Source organism: Polypterus senegalus, chromosome 17, assembly GCF_016835505.1.
Source record: "Polypterus senegalus isolate Bchr_013 chromosome 17, ASM1683550v1, whole genome shotgun sequence".
NCBI classification, from domain to species: Eukaryota; Metazoa; Chordata; class Cladistia; order Polypteriformes; family Polypteridae; genus Polypterus; species Polypterus senegalus.
The window spans coordinates 21,959,846-21,984,564 of record NC_053170.1 but is presented as its reverse complement, the minus strand read 5'-3'; the positions used below and the strand labels follow the sequence as shown (position 1 = coordinate 21,984,564).

Below are 24,719 nucleotides of genomic sequence, written 5' to 3'. Positions count from 1 at the left end.
CACTTGTCTATACAGTTCAAGATCTCAATATTAATAATGCTCACAGATCTGTAGTAACATAACTGACCTCACTGATAACGTCTTCACTGGGCAGCATGCTGCAGAGAAGGGAGATGTAAGTCTGGCGAAACATGCTCTTCTGTGGGATAAAGTCACTTTCTGAACAGAGTTTAGCCAGCAGAACGGCCTGAGGTATGGTGCCTATCTTAATCAGGTGTTTAACTCTTAACTCCAAAAATGAAGGACCTTCTTGAGAAATCCATGCATTTGCTAAAAGAAGGCATAGATTAAGATAAAATTGAGATAAAATATGGATTAACCAAACAAAAGATCAGTGATTGTTATAACAAAAGAAATGTACTGTACATTTTTGAAACTTAAGACAGACTGAAAAAAGAAAAAACTCATTCTGCAACTCTATATAGTAAGATAGATGATTACAAAATAAACAAACTTTACATTTCAAGAATGAGACTTAATTTTAGGATACAAATGCCACTATAGTTCTTATAAGACTATAGAAGTCCTCTTGTAATAGGCTACTTGGGAACCACTGCAATTTGTCGGTCGACAAAGACTGAAGTGAAAGACTCAATTCTGTATCTGCTCGACATGGCTGTGAGGATTATGTTATTTGATTTATCCAGTTCTTTTAATACCATCCAGCCATCCCTGCTATTGGGACACCTCTGAAATATACTGTACAGGAGGATGAGCCTTTGGTCTCCTGAATAACGGACTATTTGTCAGATAGACTGTAGATGGGAGGCTCAAGGATCGTCTCTCTGATGGGTATGTGAGCAGCAGTTTCCTCTACTCTTCACCCTGAATACCTCAGACACAAAATAACACTAGGTCATGTCACCTGTTTCAATTTTCAGATGTTTTGCGCTAACAGGGTATGTTGATTTTGGAGGGGGGTGGGGGGTGTGTAGAACACCAGCTTATTGGCTTTCGCCACACCATAGGGCCTCTATGCCGGGAGTGGATATAGAGGTAGTGCACTACTACAAGTACTTGGAGGTCCACATCAGTGACAGTTCCTTTGCGTTAGGAGACCAGTCCAGCCTAAGTAAGAAAGAAGGCAGGGCAGACTAAAGATTAAAATTTTCAATAAATGTGCATGATGTGCAGAATTATACTTCAGATGTAGCAACTCGGGGTTCTTAAACATTACATACTATTTTCTGCAAATTAGGAATTAAATTTAATAATCTGTAGTCCTAAAAAACAAAAGAGACATATAGGTAGTCCCCAGGTCATAGACATCCGACCTACAACTTACGAACAGGGCGGCAGCTGCGATGCATAAGCCTTAGTAACTGCCACTCCGTCATCTTCGGCCTGGGGACACTACAAGTGGTGGCTGGATGAAGGCTGGAGGGGGGCAATTTTGCTCCGCACAGTGTAGTGTCCCTCAGGCGGCTCCCAGCAGCAACTGGTGACCCGTGGTCCATAGTCACCGGGGCCACAGCTATCGCTCTTGTGCAGGATGGAGGCTTGATGGGGCGGTTTGCTACCCACCCACCAGCTACTGCTCCTGACTGGACGGAGGCTGGATGGAGCGGAGGAGGGCGATTCTCTGCCCGCCAACCACACACAGCTGTCCCGTTCGTTCTCGGTGGGCGACTGGTAATACTACAAGCGGTGACCAGGTTGTAGCTGAATCGACGTCATTGAGGGTGAATGGGGCGGCGGAGGGTAGCATTGTAGTGTGCCTCGGATGGCTGCCTGTTGAATGGGGGCGGTGGTGGGCGATTCACTACCCGCCTTTGGCCACACCATGTTCGTTCTTGGTTTGCAGACGCTGCAGGCAGCATACTGTAGTGGAGGTGACTGTGTGGTGGGTGGGTGGTGAAGCACCCCTCACCGTTCCCATTCATTGTCTCATTCCAAGCCTGCTCGTACTGTTACGCACATAGCAGGAAGATGCCTCTTGTCAGAACATCAGACATATTGACGGGTGACTTTCTGCTACGATAGCGTGTACAGTAGGTGCTGTGCAGAAGAGCTCATCTTAACCATTTGTCTTCACCCTTCAAGAATGTCTCTGAAACACAAATCTGATGCAAGTGTTGGTGATACATTAAAAAAAAGACAAAAACCATCACCATTGAAAATAAAGTAGAAATAATAAAAAGGTCAGAGAGAGGTGAAACCCCATCATTCATTGGCAGAGCACTTTGTTACAGTCGGTCAACAATTGCATTTATTAAAATAATGTACCTGTTCCGAATTACATACAAATTCAACTTACGTGCAAACCTACAGTCCCTATCTCGTACGTAACCCGGGAACTGCCTGTAAATCTTTTTAAATTATGAAAAAATACATATCCATAAATACTGAATTGTCATTTTCTTTAATTATTTGCACCTTGTAAGGCAGACAAATTGAAATTTTCTAATTTACTAAGATAATCTAAGGTATAATAGTACTTTATAGTCGTACCAGTAAAATAAAAATTTGCCATCTAGTGTTCATTTATTTTGCTCATTAAACTGCAATATTGGCTTTACACTGCCTATGCTGTACATTCTAGGATATTCCTGGAAACCCAAAGTTGATCATTAAGAGCTGGATATCAACAGAGTTTAAATTGTTTAAAATGACTTAAAAATGCATTTATACATAGGCACATACATACAGGATTGCTTTAAAAGCACCAATTTACAAAAATATATACACAGACATTAAAGAATATTGTTCAGTCTAAAGGCAAGGATAAAATGAATGCTTTGCTTATTGACTGGAGAAAAGTAAGAAAAAACCAAACACCCTCTTACCTTCCTCTTGCTCGTAAGGCATCTGGGCCAGAATTCTTACAAGAACAGAATTGTTCCAAGAGCCACCTGCACCCGTAATTTCCAATAGTGCCAGCAAGTCATTGTTGCCATACTCTGCTAATGTTGCATGCGCTTTCTAGGATTATGAGAAGAAAAACCAAACAGTTAGATTCAAATGCATGTATTAGTTACCGTCATTATAAACTTGGCATAATATGATCAAAAAGTAGACAACTTCCTACATATGCACAACACTAAAGAAATTAGTTGTCAAGTGTTGAATATACTTATAAAAAGTGAGCACATATAATGTCTAACACTACTGCAAAAAAGGGGGGTGGGGAACTGGTAAAACTGTTCAGAAATATTTACTGCTGCTTTATTCTTATACAGATCAACCAGAATGAAAATTTTAAACACACACATATACATATACAGTGGTGTGAAAAACTATTTGCCCCCTTCCCGATTTCTTATTCTTTTGCATGTTTGTCACACAAAATGTTTCTGATCATCAAACACATTTAACCATTAGTCAAATATAACACAAGTAAACACAAAATGCAGTTTTTAAAATGATGGTATTTATTATTTAGGGAGAAAAAAAAAAATCCAAACCTACATGGCCCTGTGTGAAAAAGTAATTGCCCCCTGAACCTAATAACTGGTTCGGCCACCCTTCGCAGCAATAACTGCAATGAAGCGTTTGCGATAACCTGCAATGAGTCTTTTACAGCGCTCTGGAGGAATTTTGGCCCACTCATCTTTGCAGAATTGTTGTAATTCAGCTTTATTTGAAGGTTTTCTAGCATGAACCGCCTTTTTAAGGTCATGCCATAGCATCTCAATTGGATTCAGGTCAGGACTTTGACTAGGCCACTCCAAAGTCTTCATTTTGTTTTTCTTCAGCCATTCAGAGGTGGATTTGCTGGTGTGTTTTGGGTCATTGTCCTGTTGCAGCACCCAAGATCGCTTCAGCTTGAGTTGACGAGCAGATGGCCGGACATTCTTCTTCAGGATTTTTTGGTAGACAGTAGAACTCATGGTTCCATTTATCACAGCAAGCCTTCCAGGTCCTGAAGCAGCAAAACAACCCCAGACCATCACACTACCACCACCATATTTTACTGTTGGTATGATGTTCTTTTTTTGAAATGCTGTGTTTCTTTTACGCCAGATGTAACGGACATTTGCCTTCCAAAAGTTCAACTTTTGTCTCATCAGTCCACAAGGTATTTTCCCAAAAGTCTTGGCAATCATCGAGATGTTTCTTAGCAAAATTGAGACGAGCCCTAATGTTCTTTTTGCTTAACAGTGGTTTGCGTCTTGGAAATCTGCCATGCAGGCCGTTTTGCCCAGTCTCTTTCTTATGGTGGAGTCGTGAACACTGACCTTAATTGAGGCAAGTGAGGCCTGCAGTTCTTTAGACGTTGTCCTGGGGTCTTTTGTGACCTCTCGGATGAGTCGTCTCTGCGCTCTTGGGGTAATTTTGGTCGGCCGGCCACTCCTGGGAAGGTTCACCACTGTTCCATGTTTTTGCCATTTGTGGATAATGGCTCTCACTGTGGTTCGCTGGAGTCCCAAAGCTTTAGAAATGGCTTTATAACCTTTACCAGACTGATAGATCTCAATTACTTCTGTTCTCATTTGTTCCTGAATTTCTTTGGATTTTGGTATGATGTGTAGCTTTTGAGGTGCTTTTGGTCTACTTCTCTGTGTCAGGCAGCTCCTATTTAAGTGATTCTTGATTGAAACAGGTGTGGCAGTAATCAGGTCTGGGGGTGGCTACGGAAATTGAACTCAGGTGTGATACACCACAGTTAGGTTATTTTTTTAACAAGGGGGCAATTACTTTTTCACACAGGGCCATGTAGGTTTGAATTTTTTTTCTCCCTAAATAAAAACAAACCATTTAAAAACTGCATTTTGTGTTTACTTGTGTTATATATGACTAATGGTTAAATGTGTTTGATGATCAGAAACATTTTGTGTGACAAACATGCAAAAGAATAAGAAATCAGGAAGGGGGGCAAATAGTTTTTCACACCACTGTGTATGTATGTATATAATTTAATAATGCTATACTACTCACATTTATATTACATCCATTTCTAATATTTAGCTTTACTAAAAAATACGTAATAGAAGACTATTCACAGAATTTTTTAATAAGTGTGAATATAGTTTCAACAGCAAATCATAAAGACCTCCCTCAAACACAATTTTGAGGAAATATGAGGTTTTTAGACCTTTAAAACAAAAAATATTAAGTTAATTTAATGGAAAATAAAATTCTTGCCTGTAGTGACTGATGAAGGCACAGCCAACATTCACGTGTGAGTTCAGTGTCAGGTAGAGAAAGCAGCAGCTCAAAACAGCTCCTAAAACAGAAAATCAAATATACTTCAAAATTACAAACTAATTTAGGAATTTAACACCTGCCCTTTTCCCTATTTAAAACAAGCTTTCTGGCATCCTCTCTCACTAAAACTTTATTTTCTGCTGAAAATAAACATTATCTTAAGTTAGAGGTATATTTTTTAATAAAACAATGTTGAATCAAGTACATTACTTCCAGAGAATAAGCTGGTTTTACATTTCACTTCGATCCAAATAATAGCATTACCTAAACATTTACACAGTGCTACTAAGAATGCTCCAATTTTTTTTAGACCAATACCAATCACAGATTTTAATATTACTTGAGCTGCCGATGCCAATACCTAATACGATTTTTTCCCCCCTTGCATCCACTTAAAAAGGTTTTTGCACTAAGCTCCTGCATAAATCAGCCTTACTGAAGCCTTATGTCCTATATTAAAGTATATTTTTTAGAATTAAACTATAGACCATAGGTGTTAACTGCTCATGTTTTATTAAAACTATGAAATTCTGTAGGTTTATTGTTCAGTGACCATGAAATACTAAAATAAAACTTCCTTAAAATACAAACCTTAACTATTAAAAAATATTTATCCACAATACACAGGGCACAGAAAGAAATAAAAGGCTTCTCAGAATTACAAACTGTAATATTGTTTTATTTTTTCTGTAATGTACCTGAAACAAGGCTTAATTATAAAAAAAAAAATAATCAGCAAAATGAAAAGAAATACACTTGAAATAGATCACTCTGTGTGTAATGAATCTATAATATGAGTTTCACTTTTTGAATTGAATTACTGAAATGAACTTTTCGATGATATCATCATTTATTGAGATGCTACATATATGCATGCATACATACATACATATATTCTCATACAATCAATTGATATAGGCATTTAAACACTGCATAAATGTAAATTTACATGTACTTATAGGTTCTAACCTTTTGAAATCATTAATTGCACTATAGCTTTTTACTGTAAAAAATATACACACTTACTAAATTTATAGAGGTGTGCTTTTTTTCAGTGTATTAGCTTGACATCCATAATTCTTCAGGTGTAATTATAAAATATAGATTAGCATTTTAATTATGTAGTACTTGTTTCTTAACAAATTTCAAATGTCTTTTATCGTTTCTTTTTCCAATTAAAAGTGTGAGCAGCTGCATTTTAACCAAACTCACTGTCCAAACTCCAGCAGTGTCCATTATAATTTAAAGGACAAAATAATGGCCCGAATTACAAAAATTAGCTTTTCTTGCCGTTTGTCAATGTGCACAGGACAACTTCTCAGATTACTATTTTCAGTTTGTTGCAAAACAATGAGACCTTAACTGGCTTAACTACCGTATTATCTCGCATAAAGGAGCACTGCAAAAACAGAAAAGCAGGGGCTGAAAATACGGTTTTGGTGACCAGCTTTTTTTTTTTTTTTTTTTAAATCAGTCATCAATAGTCTTTTTTTTTTTTTTTTTAAAGTGAAAATCTACCTATTCCACTTGGCGGCTGATCGGTCAGAGCATCCCTAAGTGCTAAACAAGTACAGGTGAATATTTCAAATAACTTACAGGGCTAGCCTTTTGACCACCAACAACACATTCTCACAGTCTGTGGTAAGATATGGTCTTGCAACTGCAAATCTCTCGATGGATATCCGATAGACTTCCAACAAAGCAGCACCATGTTCCTGTGTGTTGCGACTACCTGCATACTGTACAAGTGCCTAAAAGAAGAAAAAGAGAAATAATTACCAGGCTTTTTTATGCAAAGCACTAGCCATATTCCCTGTTGAAAACATGTATTCAAATCCATTTAAAATTTCTGATATTTTACCCCATGTGTACCTTCAGCGCCTTTAATCCGCCTTGTGCATCTCTGAGACACACACACACACACCTCTTTTTTCCCCAATCGCATCAACAAAGCCAAACTAACTAAATTGCATGGAAGGACTAGAAACGCATACACACACAGACCTTAACATTTTATGAAATAGTAAATGGGTAGATTTAGGTGGTGAATTTGGGGCGCTGGCTTGACCAACACACATTCTGACAAAACAAGGTTAAAAACAAAAGTGCTTTTTGTCAAACTTTAAAAGACTGGAGTACATATTTTTCTTACTATTTAAAATAGTTTAAATTGAGAACAAAACACCTTCCACATAATCCAAACACACAAAATATTTTAGAACTTCCTGATATTATCAGTACGAAAAATTAGTGATTGGGCCTAGCAATGTACTAGCAGCCCAAACAGGGATGGTCTCCACCTTAAGTTCAATGGTACTGGGATATGCTCCTGCTTGTAGAGCCCCAAACTTGAATTAATAGTGCTTAGGGGAGAATGCCCCTTTAAAATAAAAATACTTCCCAAAGTGTATCGATCAAGTGTCTGTGTTTTTGTACACAGACAAATGCTACAAATCTGGACTCTGAGAAAACCATTTTACATTGTAATATTATTGGCCCAAATGCAAATTCTTAGCTTTTTTGAGAGAATGACAAAGGAGTAAGTTTGTTGGTTCATTGGTAATCATATGAAGATAAGGATAGTCATAATACTAACACATGTAGAAAAACCCCACCATAAAAACAGAACTCAATACCAGTGGCTGAGGTGGAGATGCAGATCTTCAATTCAAAAGATTGATCCTGTTTGAACAAGCTCTCTTTTCTCATGCTAGTCTGGTTTTATGGAAACACTTATTTAAAAATATATTAGGAATAAAGGTATGATTTTACACATTTTCAGCATGCCACCTGATAACAGACTTGATAATTATGTGAAATGCATAACTTGAAATTTTCAGCTCTCCACGAAAACAAAAGGATTTCACCAGTACCACAAACATGGCAAGAAATAAAGGGTGGGGATTTCCTTTAAGAAGAAGAAGAAGAAAAAAAAAAAAAATTAGGCACATTGACAATATACATTCATTGACAACTGAATAAAAAGATGCATTAAAAAGGCACAGCTTTTAAATACAGCTGATTAAGTCAGACTCGCACAAAAATTCACATAGTGCAGCATCAATAGTACTACCTTTCTGAACAACAAAAAGAGTGGAAACTTGTAAGTCAATGAATAATAATTAAAAACACCAAGGTGAAGGCCTTAATTTGAGGAACCTTAAAAAACATTCTTCAGGATAGAGTTCTACAGAGAAAAAGCCATCAAACTAAATTACTGTTTCAAAGCCCATGAGGCAAAAGTAAAATGTCCACCAAATCTGTATAGATTAAGCAGTGTAGATAGCCACTGAGGTTAAACAGTTAGCTTTGTAACTCAGCAAATGTCTAAAAAATTTGACACCTGACTGAAATCCAGTGTACACAGAGTGCAGGGTGTAATGTAGTCATAGGAGTCTAGGTGATGGGGCGCAAAAGACTGTTAGCAATCTTGAGAAACCTGTTATAACCTGTAAATATTTAGAGAAGGATGGACAACTACTAAAATCTAACCCACTAATTCAATGAGAGACCGAGAGAGAGACACAGACAGAGAGACCTTTGCTGAAGTTGGGAAAACATACTAGACAGAGATCTCCTCCTCACTCCTGCTGAGCTAAAATTGCAGCAAACTGTACCACACATTACTCTTAAATCATATTTGTTTGTTTAAATGTCTTCCTGAAGAGACCGGGAAGATGACAGAACTAGCAAACTTCTTGTTTATCAACAAAGATAATCATTAAATTGTTGTAGCTCTAAAATGATCTACATAGGTATAGACTGATACAATGAGAAAGACATTTTCCAAAAAGGAAACCACCATTCTAACCGCAATTATCACCTAGCTGTAAAATAATAAAATGACATTTCTTTGAAAAAGAAAAAACTGATTTTTTAATACAACCATCAGTGATGCTACTGTAGAACCCATGGCTACAGATTAACCCACTCAAGTATATTTCTTGTTCATACACTGACTCACTGCCCTATTGCCCTTCAAACTTCAATTCAGTCTTGGAAAAGTCACCCTCCAGTGCCCCAAGAAGTACCCTTTGCAACGACTGTGCAGCAAATTTACAAACAATGACTGCAGTAATCATGGCTTTGTGTATTAAATGTTGTAAAATATAATGACAGCAGTCAAAATAAAACCACTGTCAACCATTCATCCAGCCTGCAAGTATCACCTGTACCTAGAGTAGTCAGGTTTATCTACTGTACATGTGTTCTTAGATTAAGACAGACATAAGCTCAAATGGACTACAAAAACAAACAGGAATTTAGGATTTGTCTCACAAAACTGGAAAACAGTCTACTATAAAACACCAAGAGACAAAAAACAGAATTACAAACAGAAATTCAATACATTGGGATGGAAATGTGCTTTTAGTTCAGAGCAAAGACAGGATTATTTCTGACTGGCTAGGCCATCTCAGAGTTCAGGAGTAACTGTACAAAAAGATTAATTCACCTAATATCACAAATATACCAAAGATTATTTTAGTATAAATATATAGCACTAGTAATACTAAATGTCACAGCATAGAATACAGTTGATTTTTTTTACTTTTATGTGACCCAATAAAGTGAAACTCAGTCTTGGGGTCTTTTTACTTTACTTTATTTTTGATATATTGTTAAAGCTCATATCACAGTACAACAGCTGCAATTGTTAACTACTAAGTACAGTTTCACAAAATTAGGCAAAGGATGGTACATGCTGTAAATCTAAAAATGAATGAATGAATGAATGAATGAAAGTAAAAAGGAAACATTTCATGTCATACTTTTTGATAAACCCTATGACAGTCCTTATGAACTAAAATACACCTGATTTAAAGCATGTGTTTTTATTTATATATATAATAAAATACAGGGTTATTAAAGCAATTTACCCATTGCCTCGAACATGGTTAATTTATTATTGCATATTTAATGAGCACTGTTTTGATAATTACTCACGGATAGGTGCTAAAGCTGAATTACAAATTTGCATTCTGGGATAACAGTACTTAAAACTGTACTTCTCTGTAGAAAGATAACACGAAAACAAACTAAAAACATGAACAAACGTAAAACACCATGGTGATGCATGCCTGGAAGGGTGTAATCAATAAATCCTTGTAGGAACAATTGTTTCTGTACTGTAAAAATGTAACAATGGCAAAGTAAGCAGTTACATTTAAATGATTCAAATGGTAACAAGAGCTTAAATTAACCTTATAAATAAAAAAATAAAAAAATATTCAGGAATATTTTAATTCTCTCCAAAACGATGTTTTTCTAGTCGACACTTGCGATACAGCTTCACACAGCGCACAAAAAGGCTGACGTCACCCATTTACTGATCATAAATGCAAAAAGACAGGCATGAGATGATTCAGTTCACCTTTTTAAAATTGAAGAAGGTATCAACTGGCAAATGTGACTAATAAAGTACTTTTATGACATGTTTTGAGAAACTTGTGATTAATAACTGCCAACGCAATGCCTGACTGGCAACCTAGACTGCAACACAGACATTACAGAAATGCCTCCTAGTAACTTTATCAGCAGGCTGCCTGGAAAATGGCTCCAGCTTTGCCCGGTCACTTGAAATTCTAGTGGAGTGGTTTCCTTGGAAACAGTTCTGCCTTCTGGGAGCTCTTCAGTGCTCAAAAGCTATAGCACTGAAGGACGCAGCCACCAGCCATGTCCGTGAAGCTGCCATGGGCAGCTTTCCCAGCTTTATGCTGGAGCTGTCCAAGGAAGAAGAGGCAGATAAACCTAAATAAAAAGAGATTATAGTACAAGAACTGTGAAATATTAACAATGACAAAATTGAATGTTTCAAATTGGTGGACAACACCATGACTAAATGCATTAGAGATCTTCTCAGATTAATTAATTAATTTATTTTTTTAAAAGGTGACCATTTTTATTCCTATTACATGACAATGTGTCATTCTGAAGTAGATATAACAGCAAATATGAAAGCCAAGCAGGTACAGTGTTAGTTAAAATACACACATTTGTAAAACTGCAATGCACTTTAAACCAAAAAATGTTTACACCATAAACAAAGCCTTTACAATCTAAAAATTACAATCACAGTGCAAGAGGCTAGATACATAATATCAAAAAATTTACCTTCTTCACTTTTAAGGCTACTGAAAAGCCGACATTAAATACACAACTCCATTAACTTAAGGAACAATTAAATTGTGCACCCTCTCATTTCTCTGAATATATGTTAATTTTCTTATTTACCATTTCAAAAGTAATAATTATAATTGTGCAAGGCATGTCAAATGAAAGTACTTAGTGCCATTACAAAGGAGTCAGAAACTTTGCACTACTGATCAAAACCCAAAGATTTTCAATCATTTTTGTTCAGTTCAAATAAATCTGAAAGCACAAATGTATTCTGTATAATCAAAAATATACTGAAGTGGCACATAGTTCAGAGAATTCACTGCTCTCTAATGCACAATTAGCTGAACACTGCCATAATAAACTATACACTAGTATAAAGAAGGTTATATTAACTTTAAGTGTTCTAACCTTAGTGCTACCAGATAAAACACATACAATGTATAGAAATAAAGCTTATTCGTGGCTGAAACAAGCTCGACCCCAATCACAAGCAATTAATTAGAAGGTCATTCTACATTCATGGTGGTAATCTTCTCTCCCATTCACCCAGAATTTGTGTACTCCTATAATTTATAAAGTCCCTCGCTACTTGCACTAAATCTTTAGGTTTCCCACTGAGGCTAGGACACAGTTCAAGACTGTTCTCGTCACCTATAAGCTGACTACATGGATTTGTGCCTCACTTCCTCTAAGCTAATCTCTCCATGCGCCCCTCATTTTATCAGATGCAAAAGTGAGGTTTGCTTGCTCATAAGATGTGAAACGTTTCCTCTCATAAATGATACCGTTTACCTTGACATTCTGGACTCTTACAGTCCCACCTTCTTCACATACAATTCAAGGACTGCTTTCAACTCTACTTTGATTTCCTATTAACTTTATCATTCTTGGCTTGTCACCCTATAGTCTAGTGATTTTTCTCAAGCTTAGAATGTGCTGCCAAAAGAGAAGCAAGAAGAGTTGGCTTTACAATATCAGCACAAAACTGACCTTGCACAGATACTTTCATGTTCTTAATGTAAAATAGGACACTAGCCTGGAAAATGTTATCTGTGCACAGACTGTATACACAAAGCTGGTAGACAAAGAATGCGACTACTGTAATATTCTACTACAATAATTTACCAGGTAAAAAGGACTGAACTCATGGGAATTTCTCCTCATGTAGCAGCAACATCAGTCTGGAATTTTGTTTCTATTTCCAGCAAGATTAAATATTCATAACTTAACCATGAACTGCTTATTTGTACTAGTGTTGTAGTATTATAGAATGAGCCGCTGACAGCCTGGGTTCACTTTTTGTAAAAGTCATGAACAGCAGCCAGCAACTTTGAGCAACAGCATTAATAACACTGATAGAAGCAGTCACTACAATTCTCACCACATGCTTCATCACTTGGAAAGCTTTCTACTGTTGCTTTATTTTACCATTTGATAAGAATGAACTGAAAAGAAAAAAAAACGGTTTAATTTGCTATGTACTTACTACTTTACTGTCTGGATTGTGGAGCTCAAAGTTCTGTAGTTTATTTTTACAGTTTAATTCATAAATAAGTTCAGATGAAATTCTTCAAAATTAACCTATAAATTAGCTAGATCAATAGATAGTACTTTATTTGTCCTCAGGGAAATTTGGATTTTCACTGAAGCTCTTTAAATAAATGCATAAATAGATAGATAAATACACACCAACACTATGGTCTGAATACTTGGCTGCCACCGCCACAGCAAACAATTATAAAGCATTACCAATTTCAACTAGCACAACACTGATAAAGTAAGGTTTGCTTTAATTAACGTATTGCTGGAGAAAAGGACAAAAAATTCTCTACTGTGTGTGAGGCTTTCCGGTCCATGATAAAAAGAAAAAATAGTTAATCTTTCTTAATAGTCATAAAAAAGGGGGATTTTCACATTAACATGGAACTTGTAGACTTGTAGAAGCATTTAAACAACTGAAATGTTTAAACATACAGGGTTTGTGTACAAAGTTTAAAAAAAAATACACTACAACAGCAGCACAATGAAAGTTCATTTGGCAAAGTATATACAGTATATGCAACACAATGAATTCTAAACACTCGCGTATGTATTCAAAAGTATTACTGGCTGAGCTATGAGATCATCTCAGAAGCACAAATCACACTAAAGCACCCATCACATTGCACAACTATTCCAGTGATTTCTAAGCACAGATTTAATTTACATAATCTTGGAGAGTTGGATGCTGTCACTATGTATTTCTGTGACAGCCCGTCATGTAGTATGCCATACCCAGCAACTCAGTCCAACCAGTCTGACTCTCTCCCCCCAATAAAATCAAACAGATTTCATTTTGCCTTAAGTGGTAGCAGCAGGTTTTGTACGTACAAGAGTTGAGAACCAATGACCACTCAGCCAGAAATACAATGTGTATAATGCAGCTAAATGGAACACGGTTGCTTAAGGATCTCAAACAGTACAGAGACTCGGCTGTCCGATTTCATACCCCAATAGAATAGGGAATGGGGTATGAAACTGCAGCCAAACTCATCATACCTGTAAAGCAATTCACTACAGCATCAGCTCCATCAAGTAACAAGTTATTGACCGTCAGAAATGAGGACAAGCCTATTATAATTTGGAAATGTGAAACTATACTGGAAAGGTGTGGATTCCCTGCGATTCCTGGTTGTGTAATCTGACATGCTCAGACAATGAGATCAGTAACAGCAGTCATCAAATCTGACATACTCACCAACTAGAAGTAATGCAATGTATCACCAGCCTAAATGCTATGATATATGTTATGTTCCTTACAGTAACAACAATTTTCAGATGAGTAGCTCCGAAATGGGTGCTTTGAAATCATACAATTTAAGTGGCCATATTAGCGAGTTGACTATGTAACAAGTCAGGTGTGATTATTTTGGTATATAGTTGCCATCCTGTGCAAAAAAAGACCAACAAATTTCAAATGTGACATTGCTAACAAATAGCATATTCAAAATATGTATATGAATTCAAAAATTTTATATAAGCTGGATTTTATTAACATTAAATATACATATGAAATAGCACATTTAACATTTATCCCAATAACTTAAAATCCTAACAGATTACTTAAAAATCAACTTTGAAATGCTACTCTATATTATTCAACATTCTTTAACAGATTTAGGTGTTGTCTTTTAAGACTCCTTCAGCAGTGGACTAAACCAGCATCGTATCTTTTCAGATGGAATACCGAAGGGGTCACAGCAGCCTGCCTCCCTCCACATGTCAAGGGTTTTTTTTTTATTACACAATTATACCTCATTGGCTTTAATTCAACTGCATTTACCTTTCAACCTCCTCTTTATGTTGGCAATTTTCAATGTATGCTTTTATCACTTATGCATCAAGTACAAGAGAAACAAATAAATGCAACGAGTCCAAGTTTTATATTTATAATCCAGAAAAGCATGAAATGTTATTAATGAAATTCAGTTTTTTTTTTTAATACAGCTCTTTAGTAAGTACAGGCTCAGAGCTCCTGTACAACTTTACAAGGTATAAATGCAGTCAAGGAAAATTACACCACTTATTGGCTAATTAAAAAGAAGATTACAATATGCATATTTTGAGAAGTCAAGCAAAATGACACCTTTTATTGTCCAAGTTGCCTTAAAAGCTTGCATATTGTAATCTTTTAAGTTAGCCAATAAAAGGTGTCATTTTGCTTGACTTCTCAAAATATGCATAATGGCTAACACGGTACAATACCTTAGTACTACAAGCTATAATGTATAAACTGAAATTAGATTAAAAGAAACCACAATAAAACTGCAATTTCTAATTTAATACCCAAAAAAAAAGTATTCAATACAATACTATGAACTTTACAAACAAGATCTAACAAGTTAACAATGGAGAGGGACGTCAATCCTGGAGAAAATAAACCTCAGGGGAGCCCAATATCAATTAAAAAACAAGTCAAATCCACAGTCCCAATTAACTAGCTCAATTGGTCCATCTCCTCTTTAGCACTCCACAATATTATATGTACATACTCAAACTATTTAAACACAAAAAAAGGAGATGAAAGTTGTGACATTTTTCATCCATTACTTCCCTGGAACAGGACTGGCAAGAGTAATAGTTGAAAATGATCAGCAGGTCTAATGAGGGTACACTTCTATTAATGAGTCTTCAGCCTAGATTTAAATGTGGACACCAACTGGGACATCTCTTATTGAAACAAGCATGTCACTTCACAACTTTGGGGCCCTACAGCTAAAAGCCCACCCTCTCACTGCTTATATTTATTTTCAGAATCTTTAGCAGTCCAGCATCTTTAGACTGACATATGCTGCAGGTGGTACATATTGAAATGATCAAGTACGTACGTACAAACCAGGATATTTAAAGTTTTTTAGGTTATTGTTTTTATTCAAAGATGTATTGCTTGTTCATACTATATTTTAAATTGTTGACACAAATACAGAGACAAAATAAGAAATGTAATTTGGTCTGAAGATTGAGCAGAACATCATCGGACGTGAAATATTACATATTTTAACAAAACTTTATAGACACATAGCACATAAAGTGAAAAGTAACAGTCTAAAGTAAAGCTTCTCAATCATTATATCACTGGGTACACAACTGAGGACCGGGTGGGCTGCCCAAGTGATCAAAAGCACTTCTCAAAATCTACAGTAATCCCTCGCTATATCGCGCTTCAACTTTCACGGCTTCACTCTATCGCGGATTTTATATGTAAGCATAACTAAATATATAACGCAGATTTTTCGCTGCTTCGCGGGTTCTGAGGACAATGGGTCTTTTTACTTCCTATACATGCTTCCTCAGTTGGTTTGCCAAGATGATTTCATACAAGGGACGCTATTGGCGGATGGCTGAGAAGCTAACCAATCAGAGCACGCAGTTAAGTTCCTGTGTGCTGAATGCAGTGTTAACCAGGAAGTCTCGTCTCGCTCATTCAGCATCAAAGTGTTTCGCTGTGTAAAGAGTAAACTTTTGTGCTCTTTTGCGTTTATCTTTGTGCATAGTAAAGCCCTTCATTATGGCTCCAAAACGATCTGCTCCTGCTGCTGCTTCAGGGGCCATGCCCAAGCGCCAACGGAAGATGTTAACGATTGCCGAAAAGGTAAACGTTTTGCATTTGTTAAAGGAAGGGAAAAGCTACACCGCTGTAGGACGCCATTACAGCATCAATGAGGCTACAATTCTTTTTATTTAATAAGTAGGAAAGGAATATAAGATCTACGGCCGCAGTATCCTTTTAACCAGGGTGCAAAACGAGTTGCAAGTGGATGTAATAAGGCAGTAGTCTGGATGGAATCTGCTTTAGGGATTTGGACTGAAGACTGCCAGAAGAACAACAATGGCAGTGCTACACAGTTGCCTGAAGAGGCTCCTTCAGGCGAGCTGTAACGCTCTCCTTTGTTGTGCAGTAAAACTAAACTCATTGTTATTGGACAAGTCATTGTTGGTGAGAATCCATAATTTTCTACTTACAGTACTTAGTACATGTACGTACGTTTAGTGTCACTGTACACACACATTTACTGTATACTATTTTTCTTGCATTGTACGTATTTATTGCTGGTGGCCCGTCTATCGTAATGGCTGTAACATATGTGATATCGGAGACGTGCGATATCTTTAAAATAATATTTAGGTTTTACTGTATATAAACAGTGTGTTTACATACATAATTTCAATGAATCTTACCTAATATCCGAGAGAATACAAAGGGATTATGCTGTATAACTGTGCAGGGAATATTTATAAACAGTGTGGGGGAGTTTATAAGGGCTTAAAATATATAAAAATAACCATACAAACATATGGTTTCTACTTCGTGGATTTTAACCCATCGCTGGGATTTCTGGAACGCAACCCCCGCGATCGAGGAGGGATTACTGTATTCCAGTTTACATCTGCAAATGTTTCGCAAAACCCTCATCCACTTTTCCATGCATGCTCAATCAAAGGGCACCCTGCTCTTACACAAACTTGTCTTCAATAAACTTCAAAATATTAATCTTGATCACGATGCAGTAAAGTTTGAGAAAAAATGGTCTAAAGGGACTCCAGCTAACCAGCTCACATGTAGTGGCAGACTATATTTAAGAAATACTGAATATAATGCAATTACCACTTTACAAAATGTTAAAATCTTAAAAGAAATGCAAGTCATTTACTAAAGATGTACAGTCCTTGTGGAGGTCTGAACATGTGCATTCTCATTGGTCTTACAGTAATTCATCAATCATTGCAGCACAATACAACATCTTTACTCTGGTAATAAAGAAAGCTACAATGAATATTTGGATTTGTACATCCGGGAAGCTTTCACAACCTTGACTGATGCCTTCATTATTGTTATTATTATTTTTTTTTTAAATTAAAACCTTTATATGGTAATAAAAGATTAAAATTAACATGCAGTTTGCAAGGCACATTTGCTATTGTGTAAAATAACACCTTGCATACAATCTAAAAAAATTGTTCTCTTACCCAAAAGGAGTTGTTCATCTTGAGAAAGTAGAAATAAATGTAAGTCAAATAACGTCATTCAAAAAGCAACTGAAAATATCCTGCCTCCTGTCACAAATATGTATACTGATTAACGGTATAGGTGTGTGTAATATTATTTATTTATTTATTTTATATATATGTTGTCTACCACAGGGTTCACTTTCTCACGCTTGTAAAGCACTGGGCCATATGAAACTGAACCACACCAATGTTCACATAAAAGGTGCTTGCCAATATGAACAGAACTTACAAATTAAATGGATAAGCACCAAAAAAGTTAAAGCATGACGAAACATTTAAAATCCATAGCTCATGTTTCACCAGTGGGTTAAACAACTTACTCACATAATTAAAACACATAGCTGTAGCTCTGCCCTTACAGGAAGTTTTTTTTTTCCCTTATACAGCAATATTCCTTTTCTCATCATATTAAGTGAAAGCAGCCTTTAAGCTACTTTCACTTATTATGAAAAAAGAAGAACAGACTGCTTGCCCCAAAATGCTATATTGTTTGCCTTAAGAATCAGCAAAATATTGGCCACTGGTCACTAGTGAGTCAACCAATGTATCACATTAAATAAAGTTAGGATGGCACAATGAATTAGGAAATGTAAAAGATTTTGAAAATATTTTAAAGTCGTCTATTTATACAAAAATGAACCTCATAACCAGAGAATATTTACTGGATATTAGAGACCAAGAGAGAATGATCCTTTCCAAATAAGCATATAAAAATAATGCAAGTCTCAAAAGGAGAAAAACACAAAATGCAGTATTGACATAACACACTAATGTTTAAATAAATTATTTGAAAAAAAGCATATATGAAAGTATGGCAGAAGAAATGTTTTAATTTTGTGCATATACTCTGGATAGATTAACATTAAAAGAACACAATAAGGCAATTATTAATGCTAGACAGTGCAGTTTACATTTATCTGTCTAAAACAGACAGCCTAAAATGAGACACAGAGAGAGAGAGAGAGAGAGAGAGAGAGAGAGAGAGAGAGAGAAACAGAAGAGAGTTTTGTAGAGATATGGTCCTTTACACCAGGATGGAGGCCGCTTCAGTTCCATATTGCAGACTACCAATCATCAAAAGTAAATGCAAACATTTACAGACAGAAGCATAGGCAGAATTTTGTTACTTAGACTCCTCAACTGGGAAAGCTCTGATAGAGCATTAAAACAGCAACACAACACTTACTTTGTGTATTAAAAATGAGTGCATATTAACAATACAAAAGAAAAAAAAATGCAAACAGAATAGAAGCCAGCAAAATGTTCGAACAAGTGAAGCTCATGATTCAGAAAAAGCCTGGAGTGCTCCAAATGATGCACATATGTTCAGTAAAATACACATGGAGAACAACAGCAATCATGAAAAATAAACAGCAACTTCCACAAAAAAAAAAAAGGAAAAAAAAAGTATTACTGATGTATAGCCTCATTATTAGAACAAGAGCACACCAAAATTATATGAACTAATCAACATGCAGCTGTCACAAGTCCATGGTGCCTTGATTTGAAAGTGCAACTACTTTTGTTGAAATAATGTCTTCGAAGCCTAGCTTGCCCAAAAGCAATACAGTAGATGCAAGCAAACTTTTTAATTATAGCATACTCTAATTGTCTTCACCCAAATTAACACGTGTACACGTTACTGAAATTTCAAAAAAAAAAAAAAAAACCCAAAGGATTAAAGAACCAACTGAAAACATGCCTAAATATTTGCACTCACAGCATTTACACTTTTAGTGCGCCATATTCAGCAGATAACAAGCAACTGTCTAAAATGTGCAGAAATGTTTTGTGTTTATATTTATATTTCAGAGATTCTATAAAACATGCAATTTATCTAGAAGTGCCTACACCTTCAGTTTACGATAGTTGTAGAGGGTCTTGTTCTGAACACAGCTAAGCAGAGTTATGTTCAGAAAAAAATCACAAAGATACTTAGAGAGCTGTACAATCTGAAATTGTAAAAGATGTTAATATGATTAACTGAAACTATTAACTGCTACAGAGTACACAGAGAGAATGCACAAATCATACCAGTCAAGAAAGTAAGCCAGAAGAGAAGTAATTGATATATTGACAAAATCAATTAACTTTTGCCTGATGGCAAAAATAATTCCACCAAGCCACTTCTGCCTAAAGAGAAATGGGACTGACAAAAACAATGTTATACCCGAGAGAGAGAGAGAGAGAATATTAATTTGGCACTTGGGCTGTAAATTATAAGTGATGACCCAGACTCCTTTGTTTCCATTCTTTGGACATTGCTGCTACGTTTGTACAGTATAAACCACTTTACTTCAACAGATAATACATGCTCTGTGGAAGGATAGCACATTAACATTCCACCCATCAGCATGGTCTTCTTTAGAGAAGCAGCTAGTAATATCTCTCTCTCTGTAATTAATTAATTAATATAAACACACATACACTGTCATTAGTGTCTAACATTGGTTGGCTCAGAGTTCACAAGAAAGTCATGAGGGCTTTCTGTCTAATTAGAGATTTAAAAAGGTTCAATTGTCATTTTGCTTCAGTGAATTAATTTATATGCAAGAGTTCACTGAAAAAGAACATCAAAAAGATGGTGAAGTCAAAATAGTTGTTATCTAATACTTAAGTACCACTTGTACTTCTATAGCACAATAGATCAAGAAATGACACCCATCTTATGTCCTTTCACTGGGTAATCACTACCACACAGTGACATAAACAAAGAATTTTTATAAATTGTCCTGAGTAATATTTTAAAGTGTGGCTAAGGGTCACCTTCAAATTGCTATTGGATTCATCAATCCATTGCACTTTCTAAGCCCACTTTACCCTGAGCAGGGTCACAGGGGAGCTGCAGCCATTCCCAGTAAGCATAGGGCACAAGGCAGGGGCAATCCCTAGATAAGGTGCTAACCCAACACAGAAGGTACAGTCACACAATTTACCATTGCCCGTGCAGCTAAACTTTCGTCTTTAGACTATGGAAGAGGAGCCAGAGCACCTAGAGGAAACCCACGCAGAAACACGGAGAACGTGCACTCACCTGGAATCAAGAGGTTATCAGTTTATTCTTGAAATTCTTTAACTGTGGTTTATTTCAACATCTAAGAAATTTACCAATTAGAACAGAATTCACCTGTCTATGGCATATTCCCACGATGAGACATTCAGAATTAATGTCGTGACTAAATACAGCCCTGTGACCTAGTTGTAAATTTTAAAATACTAGAACAAATGACAGAAAGAAACAAGCAGTCACAAAAACAGGTAGAAAATGTTTTAGTGATCCATCAGGCAATACTGACACAATGTTGGCCTATTCAGAATAAATGTAAGACAATACAGAATTCATAGTAAAAACTATTCACCCATGTTACAGACAAAAAGCAATCCATATGTTCCAAACAGTAGGTTTTTGGAAAAGGGGAGGGGGAAAAAAAAAAAAAAAAATCAGAAACACACAGGCTTCCTAAGGAAAAGGAGTTTTAATGCGACAAACCCACAATTTCAATGCTGAAAAAAAAAAAAAATTTGCTTTTTTTCTTTTTATTGAAATAAGAGGCTTCTAATGTTTGCACACACTAACACTACATAGACTAGCTTACATTAGGAGATATATATAATAAAAAGATTTAGTGACTAACAAAGTTCAAATTGCCACAGTATTAAGAACTGATCAGACATTAGTGGCTTATGAATTTTTTAAATCTATGGGAAAAACGCTGATCAGCACTGTGTGCCAAGCTGACTACAGACCTACTGGGATTTAACCAAGGAGAGTGTACCTATGCATCCAGAGCGATGATGCACAAGCACCTTTAGTACACATGGACACAAACAGTGAGACCTTCAGTGCAGACACTGAAGAGAAAAAAAAAAAAATCTGCTGCAGTTTAATCAACAAAGGAATTGTTGAGTTTGCCGGCACCATTTGTACCAGCTGGTAGTGAAGGAAGAAAAATGTGGGCTTGGCAACAACCATACACCAGATGGACCTAAGCACCAAGCAATACATTTTGTCAAGCAGGTGCATGAAAGATTGACTTATTTACACTTAAGGCTAAACACCTTTTTTTTTGTCTAATTTGGTTAGTGCTGCTGCATCGCAAATAGTTCTGGGTTCAAATGTTACCTCTAGTAGTGTCTACACAAAATATACACATTCTCCATGTCTGTTGGGGTTTTTCCTACAAGTATTTCACTTTTCTCCCATTTGTCAAGGATATACAAGTTAGGCTAACTGGAATCTCTAAAAAGGTTTAGTATAAGACAACATGTGTACAGTGCACTTTGGCCATTGGCCTGACCAAGTATCAGCCTGTGTAACATGAAATTAAGATGTATTCAGTAGCAGTGTATATAATGCAACTATACTACCAACTGTAATAATGTGCTTCTTTATTTTTGTAATAAGAGTAAGAGATATATTAAGCCTAGCAGATCTATTTAACTGTGATGCTGGCAAAAGCCTAAATTCGCTTCTTTTAGTACTGTGCAAGTGTAAATAGTTAATGCTGCAACTACTCTGTCTCTTTTGCCTTTGATACAATAGAAATACTGTTTGTTTTGGAAGGTTTTGCCCTGTCCAGAATTGAAGGCATACTGAACCTAATGATCTTATTTGACTTTGCTCTCAGCCAAAGTTTCCCAACAGGTGGGTAGTGGCAGCAGAGCAGGTGGCTGATGTGACAATTGTTGCATGATTCACAGTGGCAGCCTCGCACATGGATTGTCATGGACCCTGGACCTCATTGCCAATCCTCACTCTGTTCACCAAGAAGGAAAAGCATCAACAATCATGCTTCATTTATATCACACTCTGGTGATTGCACATAGCCTTGAGGTTTAACAAGAGTAGATCATAAAATACGCTAGAACAGGAACAAGAACAGAAGCACAAGTACTGGGGTTGCTAAAAAATTCTTCTATAAGGGGAAAAAAAAAAAAAAAATTGCAGACAGCTTGAATAACACCAAACAAATGCTTATAGTAAAGTTCAATCTTAAGACACTGAACATTTACAAGATCAGGTTTCCCATGAATTTCTTTGAGACAATTTAAATTCCTACACACTAGCCTTTTAAGCCATGCTTTTAAGTCTATTTATTGACATAAAATGTGAAAAAGACCAATGGATACGGAAAGCTGTATTGCACAACTGAACAAAATAAAGATACGTCAGACATCACACATAAGTTACATGTGTAACCTGCTGTTTGTTTATAAGGCTTTTGTAGCTTTCATCCAAATAAATCAGACAACTATTCCTGAGAACAAAATCTATCAAATATCCAATAACAGCAAGTTTTCAATTTATAAAAAAAAACAAAACAAATTATAAAATACATTCGATTAGTAAGGAGATGGTTAAAAATCTCACCTTTCAAACCTGCATTTAAAAAATATTTACTTGTGATCATTGATTAACTGAATCCTACTGCTTCACAATACTGTTTATGATTGTACAATCATCAACAAAAGCTATCAATTGATAATGTTTACTTATTTACACTCTTCAGTGTTGATTTCATTTTATGTTATGTATTGAAACTTTAAATTGCATCTGTTTTGAATTATTGATTTTCTACCAGTGCTTCGATTAATACAATATTCAGAATCTACATCTTTTGTTTATGTTTTATATTGCTTAAATAGGGAGAATTAAACAACTTTTTATATCCAGTATAAAACAAAACACATTATTAACTGTTTGGAATGCAACTTTGAAAGCTCCTTTAACTTTCATGCCAAGTTAGACAACACTTTTAAAATTTATACAGTACGGCATATTTAAATAATAATATCATAAGTATATCTCTCTATATATATATTAAAAAAAAAAATCCTGGAAAGGAAATTTCCAGGGCAATGACACGTGATCTTCTCGGAAGTCATTTAAAAGGCCCGCCAGACAAAAAAGACTGGCCACTGAGCGTCTTGCGGGGAACGTAAACATGAGACTTGGTGACAACAGATTGTCCCAGGGCTGTCTCGCGGGGACGTGGAAGATGAGATTCTTGCAAGACACGCCCTTCTTATCAAATAAAAGCACAGCCAGCAGTAGCACATACAGATCTTGTGCTCTCAGCAAAGAAGAGCAGCGCAGAGAAAAGAGACCCAAAAGTGTTGGAGAGAGAAAAAGGCAGATAACAGTTTATGAAAGCAGTGTAATTTGAAAGGCTCAAACAAACAATGGCGCAATACACATGCAGAGAAAGGTACAAATTATGAAAGCAGTAAAATTCGAAAGCCTTGTAGCGTCCCAGCCAAGTTGAAGCCTTTTTTGTTAAAAGTCACTGTTAGGTGAGGGAGGGCGGAATACAGAACGGAAGACTGATAGTGGGGTACTGACTGATGCGGTAAGGGGGGGAGGGGGCTACTTGAGCTAGTAAGTTGCGTTTGGGGTTACGATTGCATTAGCGCAAACAAAAGGTAATTAATTATCAGAACCAGGTGTAACTGGAAAAAATAGCAGGACAAATCGAGGTCAGAAATAATAGGCAGAGAGTGGAAAACAAATTCTTTTCGCCTTCGCATCATTCAATGTGCAAAACGTAGATTTACACAATAATGGACCATACACTATGAGAATCTGTGGTTCCGGAACCAGTTAAAGCAACAATTCCAAAGGGGGAAAAAAAAAAAAAGCTTTTAAAATTTTACAGTATATGCGATTAAACACACACAGGGGTTGGTGAGCGAAGCGAGCAAGGGGCAGAGCCCCCTAGTTTGTTTAAATTTATGAAGTTAAAGAATGAGCAGGTTTAGTATTTGCCTCAGAGCCACAACTCCAATTAGGAGTGAGAAATTACCGTTACACTTTGCAGGCCATCTGGTTGCCACAGTGTGTGCATTTCTTGAACAGGCAATTTTTAAGACTACCTTTATTACTTCAGGTTTTCCCAGCTTTCCCA

General features: G+C 36.2%; 1 protein-coding gene across 1 annotated transcript in view; it reads right to left on the bottom strand.

Moving 5' to 3' along the window:
* rlf (RLF zinc finger) overlaps nucleotides 1-24,719 on the bottom strand; it is a 44,176-nt gene that overhangs the window by 9,980 nt on the left and 9,477 nt on the right. Inside the window, exons 2-5 of the mRNA XM_039739252.1 lie at nucleotides 6,745-6,899; nucleotides 5,086-5,167; nucleotides 2,787-2,922; nucleotides 68-270 (exon numbers count right to left, since the gene is read on the bottom strand). Of these exons, the coding sequence (XP_039595186.1) occupies nucleotides 68-270; nucleotides 2,787-2,922; nucleotides 5,086-5,167; nucleotides 6,745-6,899 (576 nt within the window). The remainder of the gene's footprint in view (nucleotides 1-67; nucleotides 271-2,786; nucleotides 2,923-5,085; nucleotides 5,168-6,744; nucleotides 6,900-24,719) is intronic.